The sequence below is a fragment of the Elephantulus edwardii genome, unplaced genomic scaffold, assembly GCF_000299155.1.
Source record: "Elephantulus edwardii isolate Elephantulus edwardi_28Jun2011 unplaced genomic scaffold, EleEdw1.0 scaffold00109, whole genome shotgun sequence".
Classification (NCBI taxonomy): Eukaryota; Metazoa; Chordata; class Mammalia; order Macroscelidea; family Macroscelididae; genus Elephantulus; species Elephantulus edwardii.
In genome coordinates, this window is record NW_006399859.1 from 10495025 (window position 1) to 10508242 (window position 13218).

Sequence of the window (13218 nt, forward strand, 5' to 3'; positions counted from 1 at the left end):
GAGGGAAAAATTTAAACAAATATATAACAAATAATTTTGAACATTATAATCTTTTAAGCTTAAGGCTAGAAGTATTAACAATATCATCATTTCCAATTCAGAGATAATGAAGAGAAGAATTTTGAGAATTCCTATACTAAATCTTATCTATTGTTATTGTTATTAGGTACCATCAAGTAAAGTACAACTAACTCATAAAGACCCTATGAACAACAGATCTGAAACCAGTCCTATCCAATGCCATCTTCACAATTTCTGACATTCTTTAGCCCATTGTTTCAGTCACGGTGTCATTCTACCTGGTTGAGGTTCTTCCTCTCCTTCACCATATCTCCACTTTTCCAAGCATGATATCTCTTTCCAAGGAATAGCCTCTCTTAGCAACATGCCCAAAGTGTGTGGGACAAAATGTAGTCATCTTTGCCTCCAAGGAGCTCTTTGGTTCCATCTTTTCTAAGACATATCTTTTCTTTTGGCAGTCAATGGAATGAATATTCAGTACTTTTCTCCAGCCCCACAGCTTAAAGGTACCAATTCTTTTTCTGTCATCATTATTCATTGTCTGGCTCTCAGATGCAAAAGTGATTGAAAAGATGTTATTGTTGTTGTTGATTGCCTTTGAGTGGAGCACAACTCATAGAGACTCTATGAACAAAAGGCATGAAGCCCCTCTACAATTATCAATGTTTATCAGAGTTCATAGGATTTCTGGAGACCTGTTATTTAGGAATTGGTTGCCACTCCTGCTTCCAATGAAAAGACTATGGCTTTTTAAAAAAAGACTATTGCTTGAATCAGGTACACCTTGGTCCTCAAACTGACATCATTGTTCCTCAGTAATATAGTGAGGTACCTGATGCAGACTTTTCTAATGCAGTGTGTATCCTGGCTGCTGGTATCAAGGGTGTTGACTGTGGATCCAAGTAAAATGAGGATGTTGACAATTTCAGTTGTTTCTCCATTAATCATGATGTTGCCTATTGGTCCAATGGTTAGAATTGTTTTGTTTTCTTGATGTTGAGATATAGTCCATATTGAAGGCTGTAGTGTTTGATCTTCTGCAGCAAGGCTTCAAGCCATCCTCACTTTTAGCAAGTAAGATTGTGTCATTTGCATAGTGCCAGTTAGGTCAAAGTTTCCTCAGATCCTGATGCCACATTTTTCTTCATAGAATCCAACTTCAATAAGTTCAAGCTGTGCTGAAGGCATAAAAAGTAAGGCCCCAGGAATTGATGAGATACCAGTTGTTCAACATTAGTCTCTTAGAAGTGGTAAAGTAAAAACAGTAGTGAACTCAGGAAACTTGCATCTAGTTTATTGCTTTGTCATTAAGCAGGTATTGGTAAGAAATCCTGAAACTTTTGAGGCTTCATTGTTGTCATATAATACATATTTTACTTAGAACCTTCTTAGAATTAGTTAAAATGGAAAGCCTTCAACAATACGTAGGTGTGGTGGGAGAATCCTTAAAAATTGGCTTTTGAATGAATGAAAACCCCAAATCTCTGTAAATGCTCATTAAAATTAATAAAATTTAATAAAAAAATTGGCTTTTCTAGCCATTGTGTTAGCCCTCATTGGGAGGCATGGTCTCCAGCTACCTTAACTGCAGACACATAGTCTTGCAATCATTAACAGCTGTGGGACCAGTACAAGAGAGAGCACTTTCCACGCTGTGTGGGGACTCTAAAGACACTGTGAAAAATGGTGGTGGAGAGATGATGCAGAGACTGGCACTGCTGTGAAATAACCATGGCAAGATATAGCCAGAGGAACTTTAGAGATGGAGCTACAGTTAAAGATTTTGCTTGCTATATGATTGAAGGAAAATCTAGCTTCTAACTCCTCTGAGATAAAGTTTTCTGGACTAATGGCAGAAACCACAGGTTTATTTGTGCTGCTGAACTGAATCTAGACATGCACTTGCTGACTGAGAAGCTGTGTGAACTAATTGAGGAATTTTGCCTTGTTAATCTGATTTGGGATTACTGTACTAAACCTGGACTAAAACTGTGTGATATTCTTTGCCTTACTTGCACTCCTCAACCTATTTCCCTAATAAATACCAAAGCTGTGAGTAAAGTCTGTAAGTCAAGTTGCAATGAAAATTGACCCCAATGAGTGGTAGTAATAGCTGCAGGAGCATGTTGGGTGGCATGTCTGACCATGTAGTTATCTGTATGATACTATGGATATTATTGAAGGGGAAAGTTCCCCTTTATGAAGTGGGTAGAAGTTACAGACTTAGCCTACCCCACATAGCATTCACTCCTTTCACACAAGGACTCTATTTTTATTTCCACATAAGGAAGCAGCAGCTTAGTGGTAAGCAGTCATGCTGCCAGCCCAAAAGCACATGGTCCAAATCCAAGTGGGATAGCCTGAGGGAGAAGAAAACCCACAGGAAGTTCAACTGTGAATGAGTTCTGATTCAAAAGGTAGAAAACCACAACATAGCTGAATCTCCTGTGGGTTTTTAGAAGCTGTAAACCACACTGGCTAGACACCATCTTTCTCCTGCAGAGAAGCTGGTAGATTAGAACTGTTTGCCCTTGTGTTGGCAGGGAAATTTTCTTACCCACTAGGCTACCAATTATAATTTAGTGCCATTCCATTAGAACTGACTCATAGCTCACCCTTAAGCAAGTTTTCAGAGACTGGAAATCACAGGAGAAAAGATAGCCTATCTTTCTTCCTTGGGACAGTCGGTAGATTCAAGCCACCTGCGTTCGGGTTGGCAATACAGCAATTTAACTACCAGCTACCAGAGCTCACTGAAAAACTGAAAGTTTGATAGTTCAAATCCACCAGTGACTGAAAACAGTTATGTCTTGGCAAAACTGTAGCCAGAGTGTTCCTTGGGAACAAAATGACAAAACTTCATCTCACATATTTTGGGTATGTTGCTAGAAGAGTCTATTCCTTGGAGAGGGAGGGACATCATGCTTGGAAAGATGTAGGGTCAGTGAAAGAGAAGAGACCCTCAGGCAGATGGACTGACACAGTGACTTCAGCAATGAGCTTGAGTTTGTCAGAAATAATGAGAATGGCACAGGATAGGACGCTGTTAAGATCTGTTGTTCATAGGGTTGCTGTCATACTTGACAACACCTATCTACAAGAGACTAATAAAATCACAGTGTTTTATATGACTTGTAGAGGGCAGGCACTCCAAACATTGTTAATTATATATTGGACACTTACCTTTATAAGGTAGTAACAAGTACTGTGGATGATGGGTTGAGTGCACATGAGTACTCTGTATATTCTGTTCTTTCAATAATACTTTTGTTTTGTTTTGTCTTTCTCAAAGATCTTCAGCTTAGATCTTGGAGGTATATCAACTGTGGTTCTAAATGGATATGATGTAGTAAAGGAATGTCTTCTTCATCAAAGTGAAATTTTTGCAGACAGACCCTGCCTTCCTTTATTCATGAAGATGACAAAGATGGGAGGTATGTTTATTTTAATGTATTGAGGGATTTATTGAGCTTTAAGCACCACATCCTTTATTTTAAGTAATATTAAGCCCCAATAATTTGTATTCTATTGTATTCATCAACAGGAAAGTATCTATTTGTCTTTCTTATCACCTATCTATCTTTTCAATCTATCCACCCATCTACCCATTCATCTGTCTATCCATCCATCCATCCTGGCACTTAGGGCATTTCCAGGTTTCCTGAAATATTTTTGTACAAAACCCCCCAATTCATTGCCATCAAGTGAAACTGACACATAGTTGACACATGGGAAAAAATTGCCCATCTTTCTTTTTGGGGGGCTCTGGTGGATTTGACCTTTTTGTTAGTAGCACAACTCATGTAGTATATGCCACCAGAATGCCTTATTTTTTAAATGCATGTACATGCTAATTCTACTGTTGTAGTCCAGTTACAGTGAGAATTGTGTTTTAAAGCACTATTGTTATTGTTTGGTGCTACCAAGTCAACTATGCCTCCTAGTGATCATATGAACAATAGATTGGAACTTTGTCCTCTGCACCATTCCTATCTCCCACATGCTTGACTCCGTTGGTATAGTCACTATGTCATGCCAGCTCATCGTGGATCTTCCTCTCTTTCTCTGACTCTCCACCTTTCCCAGTATGAATTCTTTCTCCAATGAGTGGCCCCTCTTGATAACATGCCTAAAGTATATGAGACAAAATTTCACCATCCTTGCCTCAAAGAAACACTGTAATTGCACTCTTAAAGACAAATTTATTTGTTCTTTTGGCAATTCATGGAATATTCAATACTCTTCACCATCAACACAGCTCAAAGCCATCTATTCTTCTTTTGTCATCCTTATTCATTGTCCAACTTTCAGATACATAGGGAGCTGGAGGAAAGACTATAGCTTGCATCAGACACAACTTAGTCTTTAAATGGATATCTTTGCTCTTTCGTGCTTTGGAGAGATCCTTGACAGCAGATTTCTCAATATCTTTGTTTTTAGCACTTTGGAGAGATTCTTGACAGCAGATTTCCCAATGCAATACATCTTGCTTTCTTGACTGCTGTTACTGTGGATGTTGATTTTGGGGCCAAGTAAAATTAAGTAATTGACAAACCAATCTTTTCTCCACCTATCATGATGTTGTCTGTCCAGTGGTGAACAGATACTTTTTTCCTTTATATTGAAATGTAATCCCTATTGAAAGTTGTAGTGTGTGATCTTCTGCAGCGAAATGCTGTTCAAGTCCTTCTCACTTTTAGCAAGCATGGTAGTATCATCTGCATAACACAGGTCGTTAATGAGTCTTCCTCTGATTCTGATGCCACATTCTTCTTCATAAAGTCTAGCTTCTCAAATGACTTGCTCAGCATAAACACTGAGTAGTTACAGAGATAGGATACAACCTTGATACACATCTTCCCTGATTTTAAACCACTCAATATTCCTTTGTTCTTTCTGACAACTGCTTCTTGGTCTATGTAGAGGATTTGCAGCACTTAGTAATTAGTAATACCTGTAGTTTTTATGAAACAAGTGTCCTATACACACATTTGAATCAGAAATACCTTCTTCTTTAAGTAATAATTTATTAAAAATCTTTATGTTTAATGATAAGTGTAAATGCAATCTTTCATCTTAAGAATAAAACATGATTAAATATCACAAATACTGTTATAATTTAATAGTTTCATAAATTCTGTCTCATATAATTAAACATGAAAAAATAATAAGAATTCTTAACAATAAAAGCAAAGACAGTATATTCTTTTAAGCTGATATTGTTAAGGACATAGAAAAGCCAAAGCAATTTAAAAAATTTAAAGAATCTTTAAAAAACGTTATAACTATCAAGTTAGTAATTTTTTTTTTCATTAAAACATAGGTGGTAGTAGGAGTTTTATTGTTAGGATTGTATTACGTATTTGTAGAATGACCATATTTCTCCCCATAAACAAGAGGATTTCTAAGAGGTATTGAGTGCTGAGGAAGTCAAGTCCTTGTCTGTTTACAACACTTTGTAAAAGTACCTGACTTTATCTAAGACTTTCAAGTCTTTTTCTATATATTTATTTCTTGAAGTATAAAAGTAAATATTAAAAGACCTTGAGTCAGAACTGACTCATAGCTGACCTTCCAGCAGGTTTTCAGAGGCAGTATATCCCACAGGAGGAGATTGTCCCTCCTTCTCCATTGGTGCAGCTGGTGGATTTGAACCACATACCTCTGAGATTGCAGCACAGCTTTTTACCATTAGGTCCCTTGGACACTATCACATGCAACTGAATCTATGTGTTTTGGATCTGATAAGTAAGATTCTCCTACATAATTTTACTGTTATTGTTGTTACTGTCAAATTGTACCTTATGGAACTAACCATTCCTAGCTCAAATGGAAGGGAGTAGTGATAAGAATTGAGAAAAGTGAAACAAGGAGGCTATGGAGGCCTTAGAAGTGGAGGAAAGATTATTGCTTAAAACAAAACAACTTTGATCAGGTAATATTTTGAGTAGAAGAGCTCTGGTGGCCTCGTGATTAAGGAGTTGTGCTGTCTGTCAATCCAAAGGCAGATGGTTTGAACTCTCCAGTTACTTTTCAGGAGAGATAGGTAATCTCCTCCCATGGGGTTTACAGCCTTTGAGAACCCATTGGAAGGTCAGTTGTGAGCCATTGAGTTATGATTCATTGGCAATGAGATTGTTGAAAGGAAGGAAAATGAGCCCTGGTGGTACAGTGGTCAAGAGCTCAATTGATAACCTGAATGTCAGTGGTTAAAACCCATCAGGCACTCTCAGGAAGAAAAATGTGACAGTCTTGCTTCTAGAAAGATCTTTATCCTTGGAAACCCTCTGGGACAAGCTGCTCGGTCCTATAGAGTCATTAAGAGTCAGAAATGCCTCAACAGCAAAAATATGGCAAGGGAAGTAAGAGAGGTAAGTCATCCTTAGATCTAAGGAAAGTCCACAATTGCAAAGGCCTTGAATTGGGACCATGTTCCAGTAAAGATCCACCTAATTGGTGGGGAAAATAGTGTGGGAGAAAGAGGAGAATAGACGTGACAGACAACAACTACAGCTCAGGTTGAGGCATTATTAGCCATTGAAGGATATTGGCTTTTTAAGTGAAATGTGTAGCCCTCAGAGCGTGCTGAACAGAAGAGGAACACACTGACACAGCTGCTCTTTTTATAACAAAATCACTCAGGCAGCTTTATGGAAAATGAGCTATAGGGAAGTAAGAATGGAAGCAAGGATACAAGTTATACTATTATAATTTCTTAGGCAAGAGACTATGGTGACTTAGACTAGGATGATAACAAAAGAGGTAGCCAAGAATGTTCAGAGACTCTATCCTCTGAGGGCAGAGTCATTTAGATTTGTTAATTGATTGTTGTATTGATTATGTGTCATGCAAGGAAAAAGGTCTAGGATAACCCCAAGGTTTTAGCATGTGGAAATGAAAACATGCTCCAGTGAAACTGGGAAGTCTGCCAGTTGACTAAATTGGAGCAGAGTGTGGAATCAAGAATTCAGTCTGGGACAGGAAAAAGGTCTTCAGGCATGTAGGTAAAATATCAAGTTATTTCCTCAGGAGAAGTCAGATTGTCACTTCTGAGTGTACTAAACATTCACGGAGTTAATGTGAGCTGAGATTTAATGCCCAGTCAAACCAACTCAAATATAGACGACAAACTATTACAAAGAATTTAGGAAGTAGTATTCTCATGCACTCGTTTTGTTGACTCTACCAAAGACCAGGCTGTATACAATCTAAAGTATTGGAAATGACATGGCAGAGTGATGGGGTAGATCCCCAGGTGGCTGCCAGCATCACAGTAACAAGAAGATACTGTAAGTTTTTTAAAAGAAGCAATGAACACTATCTGGGAAGAAATATTTCCCCTAGAAAGTTGCTTTGAATATTGTCAAGTCTCTAACTTCAATCACCAATTTAGAGAAAATTGAGAGGTTAGAGTAACTTACTGAATAACATCCTGGGAAAACAAAGTACAAACATCCATCAAAATCTAGATTGAGAGTACTCCATAGGACTTAATTTCTTCAACAAATAGATTAAAAGGAAATGAAAATAGATGAAGGTGAAGTTTGCAGGTTAAATGAGACAATGACGTATTAAGCAATCTCAGTATGTGGCCTTTTATATCAATCCTAATGTACATAAACAAATACCTTCATATGAGACAACTTAAAATTTAAGCACATAATTATTATGGTCTAATTTTAGAGATAATGATGATGTTATGACTATGTATTTTTACAGCATACATTATACATACAAAAATATTTAGAAGTGTAATAGCATTTCAAAGTATTACGTGTGAGCAATGTATGAAAGTCTAGGTGAAACAAACTTGTCATGGATTGATAAATGATGAACTGGGTCACATAGTCATAAGAATTTATTGTACTGTTTTTCTCTACCACTGAATAGGTCTTAGAAATAAAAGTAAATCAATCAAAAGGAGAACAAACCAAAAACCAAACTTGCCAGAATTTCTCATCGGAGTGAAAGGCCGTAGTACTTGCTATGATCGAGCTCCTCTACCTGTTCAATCATGTCCTCTCTAATCTCCTACTGCTCTCCTCCTATCTCCTCTCCAGCTCTCCAGCTGACCTGCTAACCGAGCCTTTGCTGTTTCTGGAATACAAAGGACTTGCTCTCCTTACAGTGCCTTGGCTCACCCTGCCTGCAGTGATCTTTTCTTAGATAACTTTGGTTCACTCCCTCACCTCCTGTGAATCTTTGTTCAAATGTCACCTTCACAATGAGCCCCTCCCTAACTCCTTGTTCTCCTTTCTGTCTATATTATCTGTGTCTATTTCACTGTCTACCTATTAATTAGAAAGTTATGCTACCAAGCCAAAGGTGGGTGACTTTAATCTGCAGCCCTCAGGCCTGGTTTTAACTGGTTTTGGCCAATCTTTCTAGGTGACATAGCACTGCTCTGTCCATTTGTTGTGCAGAGGTAACTCATGGCTGCTGTGATGCTAAACACTGTGACACTGATTTGTCAAATGTGATAATGGTTACTCATGATGGACAGTGTTTGGTGGAGATTCCTGATTAAAACAAGCTTGGAAGCAGGAGTGGCATCCACTTCTGAAAGAGCTTGCCTCTCAAAACTCTATGAACCTGGAGAAACGATGAAAACTATACAAGGCCTGAAGTTCATAGGGTTCCTTACTATGAGTTGTCTATGACTCGACAGCACTTGACAACAACACAGAACAACCCATTAATTAATCTTATCCCACTGGTACATAAGCCCCATGAAGGTAGGAATCTTTGCTCTTTTGCACACGACATATTCCTGACACTCAGAAGATTGCCTATAACACAGTATATGCTCCATAAAGACTTATTGATTGAATATTTGTTAAATAATATCATCAAGAAGTGCAGAAAAGAGATTAGACTGTAGGAATATAATTACTCACAGCATTAGGCCCTCTTGCATATGGTTTTATTTTAAAATAAGCTCTGATAGCATAGTGGGTAAAGAGTTGCATTTCTAATCCCAAAACATGTCATAGATGGCACAGCCTTGGTTTTTGAAAGTGAGTAGGACTTGAAACACTAGCTGCAGAATATCAAGAATTACAGCCTTCAATACAGGTTACATTTCAACATCAAGAAGACAAAGTTCCTTACCATGGGGCCAGCGGACAACATCATGATAGATGGAGAAAGGATTGAGGCTTTCAAGGTTTTCATCTTGCTTGGATTAACAATCAACACACTTGGTACCCTCAGTGAGATCAGGCCCACTGTTAGGGATTTTTCCAAAATACTTAAGAGCAATGATGTCAGCTTGATGATGGGGGTGTGCCTGATTTAGGCTGTGGTCTTTTCAATCACTGCTGTGCATATGGCAGCTGGATAATGACTAGAGATGACAGAAGAAGAATTGATGCCTTTGAGTGGTGGTGTTGAAGAGTACTGATTATCCTGTGGACTGGCAGAAGAACAAACAGATGTGTTCTGGGAAAAGTGCAGCCAGAATGCTCCTTGGAGGAAAACCTTCAAAGCTTCATCCCTCATACTTTGGACATTTTGCTAGGAGAGGCTATTCTTTGGAAAGGGACATCATGTTTGGTAAGATAAAGGATCAGTGAAGAAGAGGATGGTCCTAATGAGATGGACAAACACAGTGACTGCAGCCATGGAGTCACGTGTGTCACAGTTGATGAGGATGGCACAGGATAGGACAGGGTTCAGCTCTGTTGTTCTTAAGGTCACTGTGAGTCATGCTCAACTCAGGCGCAACTAACAACAACAACGAGTAGCAAAGAATTGAACTTAACCACTGGGTCAGCTGTTAGAGAAAGATAATTTGGGAAGTAGTCACTATCCATTTATGGTTTTTAGTCCATAGCATTTCCAGCTGGTAGACACAGGGGAGTTAAAATAACAAAATACTTTCAATATTTTTTTTTCAGGCTTACTCAATTCCAGATATGGTCGAGGATGGATTGATCATAGAAGATTAGCTGTCAATAGCTTTCGCTATTTTGGATATGGCCAAAAGTCTTTTGAATCTAAAATCTTAGAAGAGACTAAATTTTTCATTGATGCTATAGAAACATATAAAGGTAGTCCTTTTGACCTTAAGCAGTTAACAACAAAAGCTGTTTCAAACATAACCAACCTGGTCCTTTTTGGAGAACGATTCACCTACGAAGACACTGACTTCCAGCACATGATAGAGTTATTTAGTGAAAACGTGGAGCTGGCAGCTAGTGCCTCAGTCTTCCTGTATAACGCCTTTCCGTGGATTGGCGTCTTACCTTTTGGAAAACACCAGCAGCTATTTAGAAATGCAGTTGTGGTCTATGATTTTCTCTCCACACTTATTGAAAAAGCTTCGGTCAACAGAAAGCCTCAGTTACCTCAGCATTTTGTTGATGCTTACCTGGACGAGCTGGACCAAGGTAAAAATGACCCATCATCTACTTTTTCCAAAGAAAACCTAATTTTCTCAGTAGGTGAACTCATCATTGCTGGGACAGAAACTACAACCAATGTGCTACGGTGGGCCGTTCTTTTCATGGCCCTTTATCCCAACATTCAAGGTGAGCCTTTCCTGGTGAGCTCTGGGTCAGTCCTTGTGTGTAGGGGCCATACATGTTGCAGAGTCTCTGGCCATGTAGAATGCATTTTTATGTAGGCATTCCTGATGTGTTAGCCAAGGAGAAGAGAAATATCTAATAGTTAACAAGGAATCTTCAAATCTCTTCTCACAATTCTTATACTAAAACTCTGAGACAAGTTGTTCAATATGATTTTACAATGAAGACAAAGGATGAATGGTAACTTTGCCTAATGTCAGCCATTAGAAGTTTTTAGAGGCTAAATTTTATGCTCCACTTTTCCCTTCTGAGAATAATGATGTTCTTCCCATTATAAATTTGTTTCATTTTTGTTTTATTAATTTTAATTTGTGATTAAAAATGTTTAGCATTTTGAGAACAAAGTTACTCATAGAGTATTGGCGACTAGTTGTATAAGATATAGGTATTCATTTAAAACTCCCAACTAACGCCAAGTCTCAGTCATTCTGTACTACCCAGAACCTTTTGCCTTCTTAAGGGTTATCCTGTGTTTTATCCCAGAAGGAATTTCCTTTAGATGTACCTCTAAGAACTGCATATTAACTTGAGTACTTTTTTTCTGGCAGGACAAGTTCACAAAGAGATTGACTTAATTATGGGCCCGAATGGGACGCCTTCTTGGGATGACAAATGCAAAATGCCTTATACTGAGGCAGTTTTACATGAAGTCTTAAGATTCTGTAATATAGTTCCTCTAGGGATTTTCCATGCAACCTCTGAAGATGCAACTGTGCGTGGCTATTCCATTCCTAAAGGCACAACAGTAATCACAAATCTTTATTCTGTACACTTCGATGAAAAGTACTGGAAAGACCCAGAAGTGTTCTATCCTGAGCGATTTTTGGACAGCAGTGGATATTTTGCCAAGAAGGAAGCTTTGGTTCCTTTTTCCTTAGGTAAGAGAATCTTCACAGGGCTATAACTCTAGGATAAGTTGTAATGATGCTTCCTAACGATGCATCTTAATCCAAAGCCCCTTTCTACAAAATAAAATGGACAAACTCTAAAAATATTGTTGATTCTTATAGGAGTGTTCTTATTGAAGATTATTAACATTTGTTTCTACTCAAAATAAGTTTTTATTTACTAACTAGAGATAAACTGTTGACAAGCTCTCTTCCAAAACTTCTGCACACGTGCCTGTGTGTGTGTAGATATAGATAGATAGATAGATAGATAGATAGATAGATAGATAGATAATAAAACTGGTGAGCTAACAGATTGTTTGAGAAAACAGACCCAGAGAGAATAATAACATGATAATCTGAAGGATAACTAGAATCTACTTCTGCTACAAGATTAATGTATCTTATCTCTAGCAAATAGTCCTTCTGCTGGGAAAAAAAATGACCTATGCAACAAAGATAGATTGGAAATTCTCCTTCATTGAGGAAGGATACACACATTTGGCTGGCTGAAGTGCAATCAGCTTCTCTTGGAGCACTAACTCCAAGTGTCACACCTCAGATTATCCCTTTGATGGAAAATCTTAGGCTCTGTTACAGCATGCAGAGAAATTGGGAGATGGGCCTAGTAAGCTTACAAAAGTCAATGAGCTGCTGGAAGAGGCAAAGAAATGGGTTCTAGGAACTAAAGTGCCAATTTCTATTCTTGGAGATTTGAGAAAATCCTTTAATAAGCACAGCTTTCTCTAACCTATCTTTAAGTTCCAGATTTCTTTTTTTTTAATTTTTTTTAAGTTCCAGATTTCTGAATAATACCCAAATATTATGCAGTAATTTTAAGAAATACTGTAGTTTTCTATAAGTACTCTATATGTGCTTTCTGTTTAGGGAGAAGACACTGCCTTGGAGAGCAGCTGGCTCGGATGGAAATGTTCCTATTTTTCACAGCATTGCTACAGCGTTTTCACTTGCATTTTCCACATGAACGTCTTCCAGACCTCAAGCCCAGGTTGGGCATGACATTGCAACCCCAGCCGTACCTTATCTGTGCTGAAAGACGCTGAGAAAACATGCAGGAACAAGACTGTTAGTTTGCATCACCAGCAAACCTTGCTTAATCTAATCAATGTGTCACAAAATCACATAGTGAAGCCAAACTCTCAAGTCCATTGTGGATTCATATCATTGTGGCCTATGAGGGTCCCAAAGGGTTTCTGAGGTTAGACGTTCTCATATTTGTAAAGAAACTCTTTTACCGAAGCAGATGGCCTCAATCTTTATGGTGGATTTGAACTGACATCATCTTGGTGAACTACCCAACACTTAATCCACTATACAACCAAGGCTTCTCTCATAAAGGCCAAGTGAGCAGGAAGAAGAAAAGCCCAAAACAGTTGCCATCTAGGGAGCCTGACTGATCCTCCTGTGTTGCAGAGTAGAACTGTTCTCAGGATTTTCAAGGCTGCCTGTCTGTCAGGTAGCTTTTCTTCCAAGGTGCTTCCGGGTGTCTTCAAACTGTCAACCTTCCAGTTATAGTAAATTCTTTCACACTGACACCATTTCAGGACTCCAAGTGAGCACAGACATGCCCTTTAGAATTTTAGCTAGACCAGTATAAAGTATTAGCTATATTTTTTAAAGCTTTTATGACTTTTAAGGTGGAAGTCTGTCAGAGTAAACAAAAGTAGAAATTGCAGTGTTGTCTAAGATGCTAAGAAGGG

General features: G+C 38.3%; 1 protein-coding gene across 1 annotated transcript in view; it reads left to right on the forward strand.

Moving 5' to 3' along the window:
* The window catches only part of LOC102846276 (vitamin D 25-hydroxylase-like), a 28369-nt gene extending 15740 nt beyond the window's left edge, over nucleotides 1–12629 (forward strand). Inside the window, exons 3-6 of the mRNA XM_006892050.1 lie at nucleotides 3314–3455; nucleotides 9921–10553; nucleotides 11159–11488; nucleotides 12386–12629. Of these exons, the coding sequence (XP_006892112.1) occupies nucleotides 3314–3455; nucleotides 9921–10553; nucleotides 11159–11488; nucleotides 12386–12561 (1281 nt within the window). The 3' untranslated portion in view covers nucleotides 12562–12629. The remainder of the gene's footprint in view (nucleotides 1–3313; nucleotides 3456–9920; nucleotides 10554–11158; nucleotides 11489–12385) is intronic.
* The last annotated feature ends 589 nt before the right edge of the window (nucleotides 12630–13218 follow it).